This window comes from Salmo salar, chromosome 18, assembly GCF_965601325.2.
Source record: "Salmo salar chromosome 18, fSalSal1, whole genome shotgun sequence".
In the NCBI taxonomy this organism is placed as follows: Eukaryota; Metazoa; Chordata; class Actinopteri; order Salmoniformes; family Salmonidae; genus Salmo; species Salmo salar.
Window position 1 is genome coordinate 5,765,662 of NC_138308.1, and position 22,005 is coordinate 5,787,666.

The window sequence follows — 22,005 nt, forward strand, 5'->3', positions numbered from 1 at the left end:
ATGGCTCACAACAAAATCATCATCCCGCAAACCCTAGACCCATCCAATTCGCATACCGCCCCAACAGATCCACAGATGACACAATCTCACTCACAATCTCACTCACTCACACTGCCCTTTCCCACCCAGACAAAAGGAACACCTATGTTAGAATGCTGTTCATTCACTACAGCTCAATGTTCAACATGAGAAAAGCTCATCACTAAGCTAAGGACCCTGGGAATAAACATCTCCCTCTTCAACAGGGTCCTGGACTTCCTGACAGGCCGCTCCCAGGTGGTAAGGGTAGGCAACACATCTGCGACGCTGATCCGCAACACATGGGCCCATCAGGGGTGCTTGTTTAGTCCCCTCCTATACTCCCTGTTCACACACGACTGTGTGGCCAAGCACGACTCCAACACCATCATTAAGTTTGCTGACAACGCAACGGTGGTAGGCCTGATCACCGACAACAATGAGACAGCCTATAGAGAGGAGGTCAGAGACCTGGCAGTGCAGTGCTAAACAACAACCTCTACCTCAATGTGAACGAGACATGTCCCCATTCATATCGACGGGGCTTTAGTGGAGTGGGTCGAGAGCTTCCTTGGTGTCCACATTACCAACAAACTATCATGGTCCAAACACACCAAGACAGTCGTGAAGAGGGCACGACAACACCTTTTCCTCCTCAGGAGACTGAAAAGATTTGGCATGGGTCCCCAGATCCTCAAAAATTTCTACAGCTGCATCATCGAGAGCATCCTGATCGGTTGCATCTCTGCCTGGTATCCAACTGTAAGGCGCTACAGAGGGTAGTGCGTACGGCCCAATACATAACTGGGGCCAAGCTTCCTGCCATCCAGGAACTATATACTAGGCGTGTCAGAGGAAGGCCCAAAAAATGGTCAAAGACTCCAGTCACCCAAGTCATAGACTGTTCTCTCTTCTACCACACGGCAAGCGATACCGGAGCGCCAAGTCTAGGTCCAAAAGGCTCCTTAACAACTTCTACCCCCAGGCCATAAGACTGCTGAACAATTAATCAAATATCCACCCGGACTGTTTGCATTGACCTCTCCCCCTCTTTATTTTTACACTGACGCTACTCGCTGTTTATTATCTATGCATAGTCACTTTACCCCTACCTACATGTACAAATTACCTCGACTAACCTATACCCCTGCACACTGACTCGGTACCGGTACAGCCTCATTATTGCTATTTTATTGTGTTACATAAAAAAAGTTTTACTTTAGTTTGTTTAGTAAATATTTTCTTAAAACTGCAATGTTGGTTAAGGGCTTGTAAGTAAGCATTTCACGGTAAGGTCTACAACCTGTTGTGTTTGGCTCATGTGACAAATACAATTTCATTTTTTTTTATTATTATTATACGAGAAATGGCGGTGGAAATACCTTTATGCGCAAATACTGACATAATTACCATCATATCGAAGTAAACTTGAAGTCATGCGATGATATGGTGTGTGGAACATAACCATAAACAATGTGTTTGGGGGCCTGTATCACCTATACATTTGAGACACTGAGGAGAAGAGGAGGAGGAGGGGCTAAAAGAATGCCTGTGATTTGGGGATATATGCAATCTGTGTATTATTCTTAATTGGATTACTCTAGTATGATTACAGATAGATATTGTTTTGAGGTATTTCCAAATGTCCTCCCACATCTCCTAGTCAATAGTAACAGGCAATTATTTCTCCCACACTTGTAGAAAAGCAGTAGAAAAGGACATTAAAGCATCGTAAAATAAACTTACAGACATTTCCCTTTGTAAAAAAAAGCATTCTTTCCATGACAGACACATCAGGGTTGCCAATCAAGGTGGTGCTCTTCAAAATATAATGTCTTACTTGTAGAAAGTGGAAAAAGTCCTGCTTTGGGAGTCAATATTTCTCAACCATCTGCTCAAATGACAATAAATAAATAATTTAGTCTGCCTATACCCTTAATTAAGCCAACTGTTAAAGCCAGCATCCAGCAATCCTGGTACAAAATCTGGTTTGTTAAGAATCGGGGTAAGAGCAGAGGTTATTTTTGACCTTCCCAAAAAATGTTGAACTGACCTCCATGCTTTGAGTATGTTAAGTGTAATGGGATTATTGCAGTACTCTTTTACTGACTTGAAGCTTATGAAAAATAAAAGATCCTGCAAGGGGTATTTTAACCTGTTGGGGTTAGGGGGCAGTATTGACACGGCCGGATAAAAAACGTACCGGATTTAATCTGGTTACTACTCCTGCCCAGTAACTAGAATATGCATATAATATAATGGATAGAAAACACCCTAAAGTTTCTAAAACTGTTTGAATGGTGTCTGTGAGTATAACAGAACTCATATGGCAGGCAGAAACCTGAGAAGATTCTGAACAGGAAGTGGCCTGTCTGACAAGTTGTTGTTCATCTTGGCTCTTTTTATTGAAGACTGAGGATCTTTGCTGTAACGTGACACTTCCTACGGCTCCCATAGGCTCTCAGAGCCCGGGAAAAAGCTGAATGATATCGAGGCAGCCCCAGGCTGAAACACATTTACGCTTTTGGCAAGTGGCCGATCAGAGGACAATGGGCTTAGGCGCGATTTCGTCCCGCCGGCCCTAGAGAAGTTAAAAAAGAAATCTCAATGTCTAACCAAATTGAAGAGTCATCATTTGTGATCCAGTCAGAAATATAACATAAGTGGGCACACCACCACCACAACCTAATATTGGGCAGATCGAAGCCACCCATAGAACCTGGCAGCTGCAATATTGCCATCTAAAGTCTTGGCTTGGGTTTACTCCATATGACGGAACTTAACCATCATTTAAATATTTTATTACCTTATTGGAAAGTAAGACTGGGATCATTTGGATTGGGTAAAGTAGTCTAGGTAAAATATTCATTTTCAAGAGGGATATTCTACCCAACCATGAAATCAGAAGAGAGTTCCAGGGCTCCAGATCTTGTCTTATTGTATCAAATAACGGAACAAAAATGGCTTTGTACATTTGCTGGAATTTAGGAGTTACGAATATACCCAGATACATAAAACCTGAGGGAGACCATTTAAAAGGAAAGGGGGAGAGGTAGGTGGTACAGAGTGAAGACTACCAAGTGGCATAGCCTCTGATTCAGTTAAATTCATCTTGTAGACTGAGAATTCATTGATGAACGTCACCAATGAGTAGACCCTGTATGGCAGGCAATGGTGGCCTCGGCCAATGGTTACATAGCGAGTGCAAATAGGAGAGGGGACAAAGGACAGCCGTGTCTGGTACCTCTGTGTGTGGAGAAGCTATTTGACCTTAGCCTGTTAGTAAGGACAGCAGCCTGAGGGTCATCAAATAAAACCTTAACACATTTTATAAAATTGTCACCTAGACTACATTTAGTCAGAGCTAAGAATAGGTAGGACCACTCCACATGGTCAAATGCTTTTTCAGCTATTGTCTCTAGGGAGACAATCCACAGCACTTCGTTGGTAGGCTTGAATAACATTAAGAAGATGCCTGACATTATTACGTGAGTTGCGGCCCTTAATCAAGTCAGTTTAGTCCCCTTTCACAATTAGTGGCAATAAGTCTTCTAGTCGTGTGGCTAGGGTTTTAGAAAACAATTTTCTATCCACGTTCAGAAGGGCAATAGGTCTGTATGAGGAACAAGACTCTGGGCATTTTCCCTTTTGAGAATAAGTGAAATGTAGCTTCCGTCAGCGTTTGAGGGAGGCTTTCATTTGAAAATGATTGGTTAAACATATTAAGCAATGGTTCACGGATCAGGCCATGGAACTCCTTATAGAACTCACTACAAAACCTGTCTGGTCCTGGGGCCCTACCATTTTGCAAATTCTCAATTCCAAACATTATTTATTCCTTGGTAATAGGGACATTAAGGAGAGACCTCTGTTCTTTGGAAATAGTAAGGAGCTCAATCTTAGAAAATAAGTCCTCCATTACTTTGGGTGCATCATTTGTCAGTTCTGATGTCACGTCCTGACCAGTGAAAGAGGTCATTTGCCATAGTAGTATGGTCAGGGCGTGGCAGGAGGGTTTGTTTTGTATGTATTTTGGGTTTTCTGTTTCTATGTGGGTTTTTCTAGTATTCTATTTCTATGTTTTGTTTTCCATGTTTTGGCCGGGTATGGTTTCCAATCAGAGGCAGGTGTCTTTCGTTGTCTCTGATTGGAAGCCATACTTAGGCAGCCTGTTTTCCTTTGGGGTTTGTGGGTAGTTGGTTTCCGTTTAGTCTTGTGTACCTGACGGGACTATTCTCGGTCGTTTGTTGTTTTTTGTTGAGGTGTATTCATTAAAGAAAAAGACTGAGCACTTTACACGCTGCGTCTTGGTCTCCATTTTACGACCCCTGTGACATCTGAGGCATAAATATTTACATAAAATGTCTTCAATTACTAATTTAGCCATTTATTTTCATATAAATGGTTGCCATCAGAATCAGTAATAATAGCAATTGACTGGGAGTCTGCTCTCTTTTTAGCTAGGTAAGACAAATATTTCCCTGGTTTATCGCCATGTTCATAAAGCTTTCCCCAGACAAATCTAATTTTATTTTCAGCGTCCTGTTTTAGGAGAGAGTCCAACGTTGATCTAAGGACTGATATTTCTTTAATAGGTCAGGAGTGGGAATTTTTATGTATTCTTCTTTAGCTGCCAATTCACCCTCTAATGGTTTTGCTTTTCACGTTTTTTCCATCTATTAGTGCCTGAGTATGACATATTCAGACCCCTGGTGTACACGTTACAGGTTTCCCAAAGGAGCGAGAAGCTTATCTGTTGATTGAGAGTTAACAGAGAAAAATGCTTTAATAATAATAAATATTATATAAAATATTATGTACAGTGCCTTCGGAAAGTATTCAGAATCCTTGACTTTTCCCACATTTTGTTACGTTACAGCCTTATTCTAAAATAGATTTTTTATCAATTTGATGACAAAGTAAAAACAGATTTTTAGACATTTTTGCACATTTATTTAAAATAAAAAACAGAAATACCTTATATACATAAATATTCAGACCCTTCGCTATGAGACTCAAAATTGAGCTCAGGTGCATCCTGTTTCCATTGATCATCCTTGAGATGTTTCTACAACTTGATTGGAGTCCACCGGTGGTAAATTCAATTGACTGGACATGATTTGGAAAGGCACGCACCTGTCTATATAAGGTCCCACAGTTGACAGTGCATGTCAGAGCAAAAACCAAGCCATGAGGTTGAAGGAATTGTCCGGAGAGCTTCAAGACAGGATTGTGTTGAGGCACAGATCTGGGGAAGGGCACCAAAACATATCTGCAGCATTAAAGGTCCCCAAGAACACAGTGGCCTCCATCATTCTTAATGGAAGAAGATTGCAACCACCAAGACTCATCCTAGACCTGGCCGCCCAGCCAAACTGAGCAATTGGGCGAGAAGGGCCTTGGTCAGGGAGGTGACCAAGAACCCGATGGTCATTCAAACAGAGATCTAGAGTTCCTCTGTAGAGATGGGAGAACCTTCCAGACAGTCAACCATCTCTGCAGCACTCCACCAATCAGGCCTTTATGGCAGAGTGGCCAGACGGAAGCCACTCCTCAGTAAAAGGCACATGACAGCCCACTTGGAGTTTGCCAAAAGGCACCTAAAAACTCTCAGACTATGAGAAACAAGATTCTCTGGTCTGATGAAAGCAAGATTGAACAATTTGGCCTGAATGCCAAGCGTCACGTCTGGAGGAAACCTGGCACCATCACTATGGTGAAGCATGTGGTGGCAGCATCATGCTGTGGGGATGTTTTTCAGCGGCAGGGACTGGGAGACTAGTCAGGATCGAGGGAAAGATAAACAGAGCAAAGTACAGAGAGATCCTTGATGAAAAACTGCTCCAGAGCACTCAGGACCTCAGACTGGGGCGAAGGTTCACATTCCAACAGGACAACGACCCTAAGCACACAGCCAAGACAACGCAGGAATGGCTTCATGACAAGTCTCTGAATGTCCTTGAGTAGCCCAGCCAGAGCTCGGACCTGAACCCGATCGAACATCTCTGGAGTGACCTGAAAATCGTGCAGCAATGCTCCCCATCCAACCTGACAGAGCTTGAGAGGATCTGCAGAAAAAAATGGGAGAAACTCTCCAAATACAGGTGTGCCAAGCTTGTAGCATCATACCCAAGAATACTGTAATCACTGCCAAAGGTGCTTCAACAAAGTACTGAGTAAAGGGTCTGAATACTTACAGTGGCTTGCGAAAGTATTCACCCCCATTGGCATTTTTCTTATTTTGTTGCCTTACAACCTGGAATTAAAATATATTTTGGGGGGGTTTGTATCATTTGATTTACACAACATGCTTACCACTTTGAAGATGCAACATTTTTTTTAATTGTGAAACAAACAAGAAATAAGACAAAAAAACAGAAACCTTGAGTGTGCATAACTATTCTGGGGGGTGGGGGGATGGTGGGGGGATGGTGTTCTTGGGGTGATGAGAGGTGTTGGGTTTGCACCAGACATAGTGTTTTACTTGATGGACAAAAAGCTTCATTTTAGTCTCATCTGACCAGAGTACCTTCTTCCATATGTTTGGGGAGTCTCCCACATGCCTTTTGGCAAACACCAAATGTGTTTGCTTATTTCTTTCTCTAAGCAATGGCTTTTTTCTGGCCACGCTTCCGTAAAGCCCTGCTCTGTGGAGTGTACGGCGTAAAGTGGTCCTATGGACAGATACTCCAATCTCCGCTGTGGAGCTCCTTCAGGGTTATCTTTGGTCTCTTTGTTGCCTCTGATTAATTCCCTTCTTGCCTGATCCATGAGTTTTGGTGGGCGGCCCACTCTTTGCAGGTTTGTTGTGGTGCCATATTCTTTCCAGTTTTTAATAATGGATTTAATGGTGCTCTGTGGGATGCCCAAAGTTTTTGATATTTTTTAAAACTCAACCCTGATCTGTACTTCTCCACAACTTTGTCCCTGATCTGTTTGGAGAGCTCCTTGGTCTTCATGGTGCTGATTGCTTGGTGGTGCCCCTTGCTTAGTGGTGTTGCAGACTCTGGGGCCTTTCAGAGCAGATAATGTGACACTTAGATTGCACACAGGTGGACTTTATTTAATTAATTATGTGACTTCTGAAGGTATTTGGTTGCACCAGATCTTATTTAGGGGTGTTGTAGCAAAGGGGTGAATACATATGCATGCACCACTTTTCAGTTCTTTTTTTTTAAACAAGTCATTTTTTTCATTTCACTTCACCAATTTGGAATATTTTGTGTATGTCCATTACATGAAATCCAAATAAAAATCGATTTAAATTACAGGTAAAATAGGAAAAACACCAAGGGGGATGAATATTTTTGCAAGGCACTGTATCTAAATGTGATATTTCCGTTTTATTTTTATTTTTTATAAATTAGCAACCATTTCTAAAAACCTGTTTTTTCTTTGTCATTATGGGGTATTGTGTGCAGATTGATGAGGGGAAAAAACGATGCAATCAATTTTAGAATAAAACTGTAACGTAACAAAATGTGAAGAAGTCAAGGCACTTTGGTCTTTAAGAATGGTTGTATTCAATCTCCAATGTCTTGACTCTTTGAGTTTTATGTCCAGGACCACCTCAGCATGATCAGATATGACTATGCTTCCTATATTAGTAGATAAAAAAGACTACAACAACATCCTGGGCATAAAAAAAGTAATCTATTCTAGTCTGACATCCATGAGGTGCAGAGAAAAAAACTCTCTGTTGGTGGGATGAAAGGTTCACCATCCATCAGCATACCCCAGATCATCACAAATAGCTTTAAGCGACCTAGCTTGAGGAGAGGGTGTAGCTATTCTGCTGGGAAACTTGTCAATAAGTGGGTTCAACAAACAATTAAAATCTCCTCCAACCCCTGCAGTGTCAGAGTTTAATTCTGAAATTGTAGAAATAAAACATTTTCCTTCCTCAGAAGTAGCTAGGCAGGCTAATTTTAGATAGCTAATTAATTTGCTAGCTATCATACAGTAGGCGTATATTAATAATTAGACAGTTAATATAAGTAGACATGCAATCATAATTGACTATAGAGCATATAAATCACCCACAAGCTACCTACCGGTGGCTGAAAACACAATCGTCGCAGGATGAACAAGTGACAAATTTCCGGGCAATTTAAAATGAATTCCTTCCTCCCTCCACCCTTGTCCTGCAAGTGTATACTCGTCAGATGTCATGATATGTCATCAGAAGTGTCCACTTAATTTGAGGGCTGAGGGGAGAGAATGTGTCTTTTAAGTGTTTGGAATGCAGCCACTATGTTTTTTCTACAGCACCATTTTGTCCCAATACATTTGCTATTTAACACAACAGTTTTTGTGACAAAACTATCTGTAGAGTTGAAAATGCGATGGAAACACAATGCGCTTTAGATTTTATTCGATACATGAAAACTTAAGCGAAAAAGTACATTTTGTGTTCACTACATCATCACACACTGATTTTTACCCGCAACAAGTCAGTTTGGTGGAAATGTTTTTTAGCTGATGTTTTATTCACATGAAAATCTGTCGCCAATTGGACTAACTGACATAACAAGAGAAAAACAAAAACATTTTTGAAATTCCACCTTAGTATTCTACTATTCTAACTCTCAACATTAAGTTGAGACCCCGAATGAGTTCCACAAAAGTTTGCCCATCCCTGGTGTAGAGTACATAAACAGTTAGTCCATATTTTTCATTGTGAGAATCAATTAAACGTACATGTCGTTGAGTGGTTCTCATTGGGGTTAGTGGGAGGACACTGGCACCTAGTGGTTAAATCACAAACTGCACAGGCACTAATGATCAGTCTAACCATCTGAAAGGTCACCTGCCATCAGCTGATATCATTAGACTCGACCACAGCTGGACTAACAACACTAACCTATTATCTAACTCATATAGAGAAGAGGTAATGTTGTAGACTGCACTACAATGTCCTATTTAAAATGTTTCAATTTACAATTTACATAATCAAATGACTTGTCCCATTTGTATCAATAATCATCCTTGATTCAATGCATTGTCACAGCCCTGTAGGTGCTGGTTGGTAAGACGATCTCTCGCTCTCTCATTGAGGTTTAGTGAGCTCCACAGCATTGGTTGGTCACAGGTTTTGATGTGAGTGAGAGATTTTACAGGACACTCCATGTGGGGTTAATCCATTAACCCTGGTCTGGGAGTGTGTGTGTGTGTGTGTGTGTGTGTGTGTGTGTGTGTGTGTGTGTGTGTGTGTGTGTGTGTGTGTGTGTGTGTGTGTGTGTGTGTGTGTGTGTGTGTGTGTGTGTGTGTGTGTGTGTGTTAGATAGGGGCCCAGTTCTCCTCCGGATTCACTGACAGAGATGACTGGATCATCCAGCATGGTCATTCTGTCATACATATTAATACACTTTAATGGATGTATAAATATTCCACAACGTTAAAACATCTAAGTCTGTCACCATTTACATGAATTATTAAACCCCAGCACATGGACCTTCAGAGACAGACCGGGCATATGCTGCTCACAACTTTTTTTTAACTCAATATGATTGTAGGGGACGGCAGGGAAACAGACCGGGGTCGCTGGCGTGAAAGCCAAACACCCTATGCGCCGCGCCAATAGGGTTACCCACTTGATGAGAATTGTAACGTGGCTCATATAGCAAGGATCACTACAATGAACGGGAAGGCACATCCCTGTGCCCTCACACATCCAGCCATGCGTTCGGAAGGCCTCACGGCCACCATCTCACTCTGACACCAGTGTAGGGGAAGGCGGGGCAGGGAAGCAAACCCGGGTCACTGCTATGAAAGGCACCCTAAACGCATTGCCCCAATAGGGTTAACCCACTTGCTGGGAATTGTAAAGTGACTCATATAGCAAGGATTGCTAGTACATGTTCTGTCATTATCCATCCTGTGTTAACTTTGAGGTGATGCCAAAGGCAAATGTCCACCGGTGCTTGAACAATAGAACTCATATTCTATTCTATTGATGCTCCCTCCTATTATTTTCTATTGATGTTTACTATTCTCTTCTATTGATGTCTCTTATTTTATATTCTATTTTATTTTATAGCTGTTTCCTCTTGTATTCTAGTTTAGTCTGTTGTAGGCTATAGATGTCTGCCGTGTGGAGACATACAGGCTCAGGTCTTTGAGGACAGTATCCCCGTGGACAAAGGCTCCTCAGACAGCAGAGCACTAGCTAATTTAGTGGATCAGGCAGAGCGAGACCCTGTCCATCTAATTGCCGCTCCTCTTCCCAGCTGGGACCAGCTGGTAACTGTCTATTGTTTGTGTAAAAGGATTTCCTCCAAAAACACAAGTAGGTGAAGAGGCACAGAAAATCTGCTGAAAATGCGATTATGCTTCTAAATCAAATCAAAAAGTAAATACAGCATTTTTATCTCAGTCTGGAGTGTCGAGCTCAACTGCTTTAATATGCTTTTTTGTTTTGTTTTACTGTTCAGTGCCTCAAAGAGTTTTCCATAATAGCCAATGGCAACTATGATATATGTTTTATATTATCCAGTTATTTATGAATAACATACTTTATTAACTATCTCTGTCTTATAGCATCATGTATCCGTGCGCTTTTTCCGAAACTCTTTTCTTCACTCAGTTGCCGACCGTGTATATCATTTGACAGATCAAGCAAAAAAACAACGAGAAGATTGTCTACAGAAGGCTGGCTATATGAACCACAAAAAAAACGACGACTGACATAGGAAGGAACTGATGAGCATACATTTAACACAGCGGCTGTGCATGCTTTGGAATGATCTAATATAACAATATATTCTAACAATAACTGCAGATCGCTTACCATCACAGAGTGCAAAAGGAGGGTAGCGTTTTTTATTATTATTCCAAAACCTGGCGGTCTCAGTCTGGTATTCGCTGTATCTCCCTTATCTCGTATCTCCCTTAAAACCTCCTTGACCCTGCGCTATTCTGGTGTTGGATTGAAACCGGGTTGAGAGATTGACAGAAATATTATCCAGTAACGGGGCTGATTGATAAGACAAAACCAATAAGATTCATATGTGGGCGAGTTTACGTTGCCTGTGGATCCAGCGCTGCGTACCTCTTATATAAATATACAGTTGAAGTCGGAAGTTTACATACACCTTAGCCAAATACATTTAAACTCAGTTTTTCACAATTCCTGACGTTTAATCCTAGTAAAAATTCCCTGTCTTAGGTCAGTTAGGATCACCACTTTATTTTAAGAATGTCTAATGTCAAAATAATACTAGTGAGAATGACTTATTTCAGCTTTTATGTCTTTCATCACATTCCCAGTGGGACAGAAGTTTACATACACTCAATTAGTATTTGGTAGCATTGCCTTTAAATTGTTTAACTTGGGTCAAACGTTTCGGGTAGCCTCCCACAAGCTTCCCACAATAAGTTGGGTGAATTTTGGCCCATTCCTCCTGACAGAGCTGGTGTAACGGAGTCAGGTTTGTAGGCCTCTTTGCTCGCACACACTTTTTCAGTTCTGCCCACACATTTTCTATAGGATTGAGGTCAGGGCTATGTGATGGCCACTCCAATACCTTGACTTTGTTGTCCTTAAGCCATTTTGTCACAACTTTGGATGTATGCTTGAGGTAGTTGTCCATTTGGAAGACTCATTTGCGACCAAGCTTTAACTTCCTGACTGATGTCTTGAGATGTTGCTTCAATATATCCACATTATTGTCCTACCTCATGATGCCATCTATTTTGAGAAGTGCACCAGGAACTCCTGCAGCAAAGCACCCCCACAATATGATGCTTCCACCCCCGTGCTCCACGGTTGGGATGGTGTTCTTCGGCTTGCAAGCCTCCCCCTTTTTCCTCCAAACATAACGATGGTCATTATGACCAAACAGTTCTATTTTTGTTTCATCAGACCAGAGGACATTTCTCCAAAAAGTATGATCTTTGTCCCCATGTGCAGTTACAAACCGTAGTCTGGCTTTTTTATGTCGGTTTTGGAGCAGTGGCTTCTTCCTTGCTGAGCGGCCTTTCTGGTTATATCGATATAGGACTTGTTTTACTGTGGATATTGATACTGTTGTACCTATTGCCTCCAGCATCTTCACAAGGTCCTTTGCTGTGTTTGTGGGATTGATTTGCACTTTTCGCATCAAAGTATGTTCATCTCTAGGAGACAGAACGCGTCTCCTTCCTGAGTGGTATGACGGCTGCGTGGTCCCATGGTGTTTATGCCTGCGTACTATTGTTTGTACAGATGAACGTGGTGCCTTCAGGCGTTTAGAAATTTCTCCCAAGGATGAACCAGACGTGTGTAGGTCTACAATTGTTTTCTGAGGTCTTGGCTGATTTCTTTTTATTTTCCCATGATGTCAAGCAAAGAGGCACTGAGTTTGAAGGTAGGCCTTGAAATACATCCACAGGTACACCTCCAATTGACTCAAATTATGTCAATTAGCCTACCAGAAGCTTCTAAAGTCATGACATAATTTTCTGGAATTTTCCAAGCTGTTTAAAGGCACAGTCAACTTAGTGTATATAAACTTTTGACCCACTGGAATTGTGATACAGTGAATTATAAGTGAAATAATCTGTCTGTAAACAATTGTTGGAAAAATGACTTGTGTCATGCACAAAGTAGATGTCCTAACTGACTTGCCAAAACTATAGTTTGTTAATTAACAAGAAATGTGTGGAGTGGTTGAAAACCGAGTTTTAATGACTCCAACCTAAGTGTATGTAAACTTCCGACTTGAGCTTTAAATCACAAAGCAGTATAAAAACGTGCCTGAACAGATTGACAATTATGAATTAATTGGTTAATTATAGCCTATTGGTAAGATAATTTCCTTCTGCACTGATGTGAGAGACAACTAGACAGGTGAAAGCAAGCTTCCAGAGGGCCACTTTATCACTTTTGACCTGTCCTGCATTTTCAGATCTGGACAGATGAAGGAGAAGAAAGGTGGAAAGGAAACCACAGTTGACTGTTGAGAAGACAAGAGGACAGGAGAGAAGAGGGGAAGCCACTGTAGACTTGAGAAGCAGCCCTCACATCCTGTCTTTGAGACTGGATTTGGCATCTAGGAAACTATCACAGGGCAGGAGCTGGTATAAGAGAATCCAAGGAAGTGTGTGTGTGTGTGTGTGTGTGTGTGTGTGTGTGTGTGTGTGTGTGTGTGTGTGTGTCTGTGTGTGCGCGCGTATGTGCATTTGTGTCTATATGTGTGTGTGTGTACCCGAGGGTAGGTCAGTTATTCCAGCAACCAAGACACTTCTACCAGGGGAAACTGTTTGTTTTAGAGGATGTAATTATGACAAAACACATTCCAAATAAGGAACATGTTTTTGAATGTTTTTAAAGGATGAGGAAGTTTGAGGAAGCAGACTGGAAATATTGAGACTGCGTGTTAACACCTCTTTCCTGACTAACTGTTCTCATTCTTTCTCTAAATATCTCCTGAGGTTACTCAGGTAAAAAGCAAGTTTAGTTTTAAAAAACAGTAACCAAATGTATTGTATCACAGTGCCTTTCTACTTTCTAAATATTTTAACTAATTTAACTCTACTGTATATAAGAACATGAATACAGTATGTATATATGAATAGTGTATAATTATTATTTTTGTTGTCTCTTGGTGTCTAGAAAATATATGACTCTATTATCTTATGTTTTATGTAATGTAATGTTATCTTATGCTGTTCTTGTCTCTAGCTGTTCTGCACTGCTGCATGTGCAACAACTAATGTGGATCCTAACTCTCTTCTCCTCTCACCCCAGCTCCCCAGGACACAGAGCTGAATTTGGGACAGTTCAGTCACTACCCCCTTTCAAGGGGACAATACAGAGCAAGGTTACGAACCATTCAGCTTCCTCAGGACAAAGAGTCCCTGTAACCCACCCTAATAGCCCGTGGACAATAGTCAGAGAGACCCTGTAGAGGAGTTCTAGTGTATACTGAATTCAGAGCTCTGATGAGTGGAGCAGCCTGCTTGCAAGTGTATGAAAGAGAAAGGGAGGATGATAGGAGGATAGAAGACAACCATGAGGGGATACCACAAGTCTGGGTTCTGTCTGATAATGTGTGTGTGTGTGTGTGTGTGTGTGTGTGTGTGTGTGTGTGTGTGTGTGTGTGTGTGTGTGTGTGTGTGTGTGTGAGAGAGAGAGAGAGTCTACCTAGAGTTCCAGAGCTCTAGGTGTTGTCTGATGAATGAGTATCTGCTTCTATTGATTCTCTTCGCGGTCTGGGTTCTGTTTGATAAAGGGTGTGTTTGTGTGTGCATGCTTTTGTGTGTGTATGTGTATTGATTAATAGCTAGAATAGAAGAGATATGTCTGAAAGCATGGATTGCTAATGGCATAATTCCTTTTGAGGTGAGTTCTACAGGGTGTATTAACAGGATGTATCTACCGGCTAGATCTGTTTGATAGCTAATTGAGAAGACACCTTTGTTGTTGACACCTGTGTTCCTCCCAGAGGAGTTGTGTCTACCAGACCTGGGTTCAAATATTATTTGAAATCTTTCAAATACTTTGATAATTTGCTTTTACCTGCGTGTAGTGCCAGATGGGAAGGATTATACCTTTTGGGACTGTTTTCAGTGGCACAACTGGCTCAGGTGTTTCAAGAGGGCGGTCACCTGTGTTTGCAAGACAGAAGACACTAGATTGAGGCTGAGTACCAGCTTGTGATAGAGGAAGCTTAAGAGCCGGGCTGGAGCAAAGCTTGTACACCCTGTAGCTACACCTACCTGTGCTGCCTCTGATGTTGTTTCTACTGAGAACTCCCTGGAGATAGAAGAGCCAATTGTTTGTCAGGTTTCCACTGGGCAAAAACTGGTTGAATCAAAGTTGTTTACACATCATTTCAACCCCAAAGAATCTGTGATGACTTGGAGAACTGATTGGATTTGCAAAAAGTCATCAACGTAAATGGCATTTCATATTTTTTTACCCAACTTTTTACCAACTGTAAATCCAACGACATGGTGACTTATTTGTAGATTTCACGTTGAATTCACGTTAGTTGACAACTCAAAAAAAGTGAATCAAAACTAGACGTTGACCTGACGTCTGTTCCCAGTGGGTTGCTTGGACAATCCAGGAGTAAACTCTTCCTGTGCTCCATCACCATGGTCACCCCACCTAGGTGTTCCGTTACGACACACACGCACGCACACACGCACGCACACACACGCAAACAGGGAGTGTAATAAATAACTATGCACACAATCCTTCACACACAACACGGAAGTAAGCACATATACACACACACACTCACTCACTCACTCTCACATGCTTCAACTTCCCTACCCCCACACTTCTCCAGATATGTAAATCATCCATAGCATAAGACAAAGAGGATTTGGTCCAATTACATTATAGAATAACACCATAAAACATCACGTACCGTCGGTACAAAGGGTTTTATTACTATAGAAATCATTCTACATGTGCAAAACATTATATACATGTTCTGTGTGCAGCTAAAACAGATTCCATACAGTATATACATTCACCTTAGTGGACTGCCTCTCTTAAAATCAGACCCTTACTTTAAATTATCATCAACACCATCCTCATTATGATCATCATTAAAACCACCATCATCATCATCGTCATCATTATCATCTTCATCATATACAGTAGATTAAGTCAAACTTAAGACTGTATGATCAGCAGTTAGTAACAGCAGCCTTTCCTAAACGTCTGTGTAGTGTGTGTGACCCTCCTACAGCTTGTGGAATGTGGGGCCCACACCTGTATCATACAAAACCAGTGATTCTGATCTTTATATTACCATTAGCTAACTGAAATGTGTTCAATCTAAAAAAGAAGTGGGCAAGCAAACAAGTCAGTCTGTTTTCAATGAGTTAACTCTCCTATAGTATATAGAACATTGATTATATGCATTATTTGGCATTGAGTCATTGACTGATGAGAATCAGTATCCAGAAGTTAGTCACCACCACCACAATTCACCTTTAACCTCAAGGTCCCTGGTTCAAACCTCACTCCAACTGTCCCCCTGCATTGCTATAGTAGTGTAATATTCAGTCAGTGATCACATGTGCGGTGTCTGAGGAGGTCCCTGGTTCAAGCCCTGCTCCAGCTGACCCCCAACTGTATTGCTTCTGTAGCGTCACACACTCACTCATCCACTCCTCCCCACCAACAAGGTTCTCCACTTCTGGCGGTATTTGGCCATCTTCTCCACTGTGCCCCAGCTCTGCTGATGTTAATGGAGCTCAGTCTCTATTCTCCACCATATTGTCCTGGGCCTTCAATGAATAACAGTAGTGTAATGTTCAGTTAGTGATCATAGGAGCGGTGTCCGAGGTGGTCTCTGGTTCAAAGTCATGGTACTCCTCCATTTCTGTCTCCTCTGTAGCACTGTTCTGGAAATGCACATGTCTTTTCTTCTCTTTCCTCCTCTCTCCTCCGTTCCTCACTCGCTCTAGCTCTGACCCTGGCTGCTCCATCTCTACCTCCAGCATGGCCCGACTGCTCTCTCCTCTCTCCCCCACTCCCAAGCCACTCTCCCTGGGTACGAAGGCCAGCCCTGTCTCTCTCCTGCCCATTGCCATGTTGAGGAAAGAGAAGGTATGTTCTGTTCCTCCTCTCTCAGACACACACACAGACGTTATCCCTACATTGTCCTCCAAGTCTTTAGGGGACACTGTTTCGGTATTTTTGCTGAGGATGAAGTTGAAGAAGGCTGTGACCAGGAGCATGATGCCTGGAATCATAGGGGAGAAGTTTTCAAGCTGAAGAAATACAATACATTTAAACATCAGATGTTGTTTTGAATTTAAACTGAATCTAAAAGACATGTTGGGTGAATATCAATGTTTGTGAATTCCATCAACCTTATTAAATGTAATAATAGTGTGTAGTAGTACCTGGTAACAGTAGTAATGGTTAGGAAAGGATAATGCCATGTTTAGGTAATGTTGTAACCTGGTAGAGTGATGTTACCTGGTATAACAGCATGCCACACTAACACAGGGTGAAGGAAACACACCACTGACATCATGGAGTAGTAGAGGAACTTCTGAAAGCCTCCAAGACGAGCCATCTTTCCCCACAACACAAACACACGCCACCCTGGAGGGAAACTAGAGGGGGGGGGGGGGAGATGGGTGAGGAGGGGGAAAAGCAGGGGACAGAGATGGAGACAGAGACAGTTTTATGTTTGAGTTTTTTTTGTTCACTTCACTTATGAAAGAAATAGCCACACATTTGCTATGATTACAAAGGGCAAATTGCATCCTATTCCTTATGCAACACTCTGGTCCTTTGGCTCCCATAGTAGTGCACTATACAGAGAATGAAGTACAATTTTGGATGCACACTTAGAAAAAGACTTAGATGGAGATTATGGGTAGTGTACTCACGGCAGACACATCTGCAGGAGGGCATCTAGGAAGTAGGCTACCTCAAACACCATCATACCTGCCCCAGACACCCTAAGGGATTCAACACACAAACAGATCAAAGAACAGACCCAGAACCAAATAGATGCTAGTGATCAGACAACTATGGACCAGATTAAGGGATAATGTCATGCAGAGTATAACCCTTGACATTTCCTACCAGAAGACTCGGTCTCTACTGTTGATAAATGTAATAAACAGTCTTGCATTTCTCTACTCCTCAGGGACATGTTTTCCTGTGCTGTGCAGTGCGTGTTGCTTCATGGGAGTTTAGCCATGGGTCACAGACATAATGCAAAGTAGGACAGTGACCCAGGTCACTTGCCTCTCCTCCTGCTTGCCCTGCTCTTCCTGTACTGCCTCCCCCACCCTAGACCACCCCTCCCCTAGCCACCCTCCTCTTTTTCCATTATGAGTGCAGATTGACCTGAAACACACATTCTTTCCTTTATTAAAGTAGTGTGTGTGTGTGTGTGTGGGGGGGGGGGGGGGGGGGGGGGGGTTCTAGAGGGACTACTGTGTGACTTATGGGGAACTGTATGTACCAACAGTAACCTATTCAAGTGAAGCAGGATGTTTTTATATAGCCTGTCAGAGTTTAGCAGGAATTGTGTCTATCTAATGACAGTACTCACAGCAGGTAGATGGCCAGACTGTGGAACTTCCCCTGTTTTAACGTCTCCACTCCTACAACACAAAGCACTGGAGACAGCAGAAGGGCAGGTTACACATGAACACACACACACACACACACACACACACACACACACACACACACACACACACACACACACACACACACACACACACACACACACACACACACACACACACACACACACGCACACTTCACATTTTGCATTTAAACAAAATAGTGATGATGATTTAGATAAAATCGATAGTACATTAACTACTGAATTAAGTACTTTATTCCAAATTAACTCTAGGCCTAATTGTCCAACAGGTTATTCGTACATGTAGTGGCCACTAGATGTCAGAATTACCACATGGCTGTCTTTCCTAAGTACACTATATATACAAAAGTATATGGACACCCCTTCAAATTAGTCGATAAAACCCCTTGAAATTGGTGTATAAAATCGAGCTCACAGCCATGGAATCATTGGCAAACATTGGCAGTAGAATGGCCTTGCTGAAGAGCTCAGTGACTTTCAACGTGGCACCGTCATAGGATGCCACCTTTCCAATAAGTCAGTTCGTCAAATTTCTGCCCTGCTAGAGCTGCCCCGGTCAATTGTAAGTGCTGTTGTTGTAAAGTGGAAATGTCTAGTAGCAACAACGGCTCTGCCATGAAATGATTGGCCACACGTTTGAAGCACGTAGCACTTAAAAATCGTCCTCGGTTGCAACACTCACTACCGAGTTCCAAACAGCCTCTGGAAGCAACGCCGGCACAATAACTGTTTGTCTGGAGCTTCATGAAATGGGTTTCCATGGCCGAGCAGCCACACACAAGCCTAAGATCACCATGCGCAATGCCAAGCGTCGGCTGGATTGGTGTAAAGCTTGCCGCTATTGGACTCTGGAGCAGTGGAAACGTTCTCTGGCATGATGAATCACGCTTCAACATCTGGCAGTCCAACCGACGAATATGGGTTTGGCAGATGCCAGGAGAACGCTCCATGCCCCAATGCATAGTGCCAAATGTAAAGTTTGGAGGAATAATGGTCTGCGGCTGTTTTTCATGGTTTGGGCTGGGCCCCTTAGTTCCAGTGAAGGGAAATGTTAATGCTACAGCATACAATGGCATTCTAGACGACTCTGTGCTTCCAACTTTGTGGCAACAGTTTGGGAAGGCCCTTTCCTGTTTCAGCATGACAATGCCCCTGTGCCCAAAGAGAGGTCCATGAGGCCTCCCAAGTGGCGCAGTGGTCTAAAACTAGAGATCCTGGTTCGAGTCCAGGCTCTGTCGCAGCTGACCGGGAGACCCATGGGGCGGCACACCGCTGCCTCAATCTCCCCCTCATCTTTCCATCACTGTACTATCTGTTCAGTAAAGTTTTTACAAATACAAAAGGAGTGGTACAGCCCAACTCCTTAAAAAAATGTATTCAAATAAATAAATATCTGCAGTAAAGTAGGTACCACTGCAGTATGTCTACATTACATTCAAGAAAGTGAAGTGAGAGTGAGTCAACTGTTTGTGGGTTGCTTGTTAAGGATAGACTAAATTACTTTAAATGGTTTAAATAGGGTTTGTGTGTGTATGACTTTAAAAGAGTTTAAATATTGTGTGTGTATGCACACATGTATGTATGTATGTTTGTGTGTGCATTTGTGCATGTGCACATATGTGCGCACTTGTGTGTGTGAGTGTGAGTGTGTGAGTGTGAGTGTGCGCGTGCGCGTGTGTGCGTGTGCGCGCGCATGTGTGTGTGTGTGTGTGCGTGTGTGCATGTGTGCGTGTGTGCGTGTGAGTAAGGTGACAGGGTTGAAACGGTGGTCACTACTGACATGTGGAAGTCATTGGTCAAACCTGTTTACCATAAATGCGGTGCTGGAATCTGCACCAAGGGAATATGTCTAGATCAGGGGAACGAGGCTAAATGGTTAGTAGGACTTTATGGATTGTTAGGAGAATTAACGCTGCCTGTAGACTAGACCTAGTGGAAAATGACATGCTTCTCAAAGGGACAATGTAGATCTAAAAGGTAAGTGTATGTGTGTCAGCGTATGATCAAATTAGCCAATAAGACAGTAAGAGATGAGTTCTGTGTGATGTGAGACTAGACACATACCACCCAGCTCAGACATATAGAAGTCCCATGTATATTATACTGTAAATACCAGACCTTTAAAATGGATATTGCAGGAGGTAGAGAGTGTACTGTTGCTGAAACAAAGCAGTATGTGATTCATGCTATGATATAGTATGAGAGTAGACTGAGGGAGCTCTCTGTCTCCGTAGCCCTCAAGGAGCACTAAAACACAGTTATATATGATACAGCAGGGTTATATACAGTACAAATTAGTCTAGACTGTTTAGCCTGCGGTTCTCACTAGAGAACAAGAGGAGATAAACCTCAAGGTTCATGATTAATCCTCTACACTCACTCACTCACTCACTCACTCACTCACTCACTCACTCACTCACTCACTCACTCACTCACTCACTCACTCACTCACTCACTCACTCACTCACTCACTCACTCACTCACTCACTCACTCACTCACAACCTCTGTGATAGATGACAAAATTGCAGGTCGTCTCACAGTGTCATTTTAAAGTCCAGGCCTACAGTCTGTCTCCTACCTGATGTTGTGTGAATGAGAAAGAGATAGTGTATGTGTCCAGTCAACTACAGTCCTGCAGTCTCCTACCTGCTGACGTAGAAATACCCAGAATCCTGCAGGCAACCTCTACCATGACCCACCAGGCTGTCACTGTGCTGCCCATCGCGCAAACACTTCTCTCCTCTTTTACAACTCTTCTTTCTTCCTCTCTAATCCACCTCTCTCCAGTTCAAACGTCAGTCTGTGGGTTCTATTGGATCCTATATTAATGTAACATTCTGCAGTACAATCTCACAGGTGAGCTTTAATAGCTACAGATACACTATTCAATTTCAGCTCCAGGGGTTACAGTGATAACAGAGGCAGCATCCACACAGCTCCATGGTGCTCAGTCTCTCTGAGCCGCTCAGTGAGTGCCTGGGTACTAATCAGTCTAAAGCAGCATTGAAACACACACACACACACACACACACACACACACACACACACACACACACACACACACACACACACACACACACACACACACACACACACACACACACACACACACAACCATACTTAGTCGGTTTATACAGCATTCCACACACACAAGGTGAGTGTGGCCGGTCGGATCATGGTTGTGTGTGTATCGAGTGTTAGTGTGTGTGAGCGCTACAGGTTGGTGAAGGGTGTTTGTGCCAGAGTGTTCTTTCTGATGGCTGGTTAAAGATTACCTGGTTTGTGAATGACATTAAAAATAATGCTGTGGCTGGATTGCCCTTCCCACAGGTGGTCATAAACACAGACACACACACACGTACGTACATGCCACACATGCACGCAAACACACTCACACACTTTCTGGACTGTTTGACTGCACCAAGGTCAATGACCTTCAGAAGATAAGAATCCTAGCTCCCTTCACCAGCAGCATACCACTCTGCAGCCCACTGATGGCAAGCCTTGGGAGCTAGACAGGGTTGGTCCTGATCAGTCCCTGGATAGGAGACCAAATGCTGCTGGATGTGGTGTTGGTGGGCCAGTAGGGGGCACTCTTTCCCCTGGTCTAAGGAGATCACAATGCCCCAGGGCAGTGAAGTGCACATAGCTGATGTTACTGAAATTCTTTTACCTCACTTTGCATCTGCACAGTTCTTCCAGTAAATGTGTTTTTGTAAAATATTCAGTGTAAATTGTTAAAAGTAGTCCTTATGCATAGAGTTGTATGGTTTGTTCAACTTTGAAATGAATGGTTTTTGTATGGCACACATTTTAGGGAAAGGGAAAGGGGGATACCTTCCGCAATTAACCCAACCCCTCTGAATCAGAAAGGTATGGAGGGATGCCTTAATTGACATCCAAGTC

At 42.6% G+C, this 22,005-nt stretch overlaps 2 protein-coding genes across 2 annotated transcripts in view; both read right to left on the reverse strand.

Annotated features, from left to right (window-relative positions):
• The window catches only part of rassf4a (Ras association domain family member 4a), a 98,201-nt gene extending 87,256 nt beyond the window's left edge, over nucleotides 1–10,945 (reverse strand). The window contains exon 1 of the mRNA XM_014153928.3: nucleotides 10,808–10,945. The gene's annotated coding sequence lies outside the window, so the exon portion shown is untranslated. The remainder of the gene's footprint in view (nucleotides 1–10,807) is intronic.
• Nucleotides 10,946–15,378: 4,433 nt separating this feature from the next.
• Nucleotides 15,379–21,073, reverse strand: tmem72 (transmembrane protein 72). The gene is made up of 5 exons (XM_014154455.3): nucleotides 20,746–21,073; nucleotides 18,039–18,105; nucleotides 17,365–17,436; nucleotides 16,946–17,085; nucleotides 15,379–16,706 (listed from the first exon to the last, which is right to left on the reverse strand). The coding sequence occupies exons 1-5, from the start codon at nucleotides 20,819–20,821 to the stop codon at nucleotides 16,276–16,278; spliced, it is 786 nt and encodes a 261-aa protein (XP_014009930.2). The 5' UTR covers nucleotides 20,822–21,073; the 3' UTR covers nucleotides 15,379–16,275.
• Nucleotides 21,074–22,005: the final 932 nt, after the last annotated feature.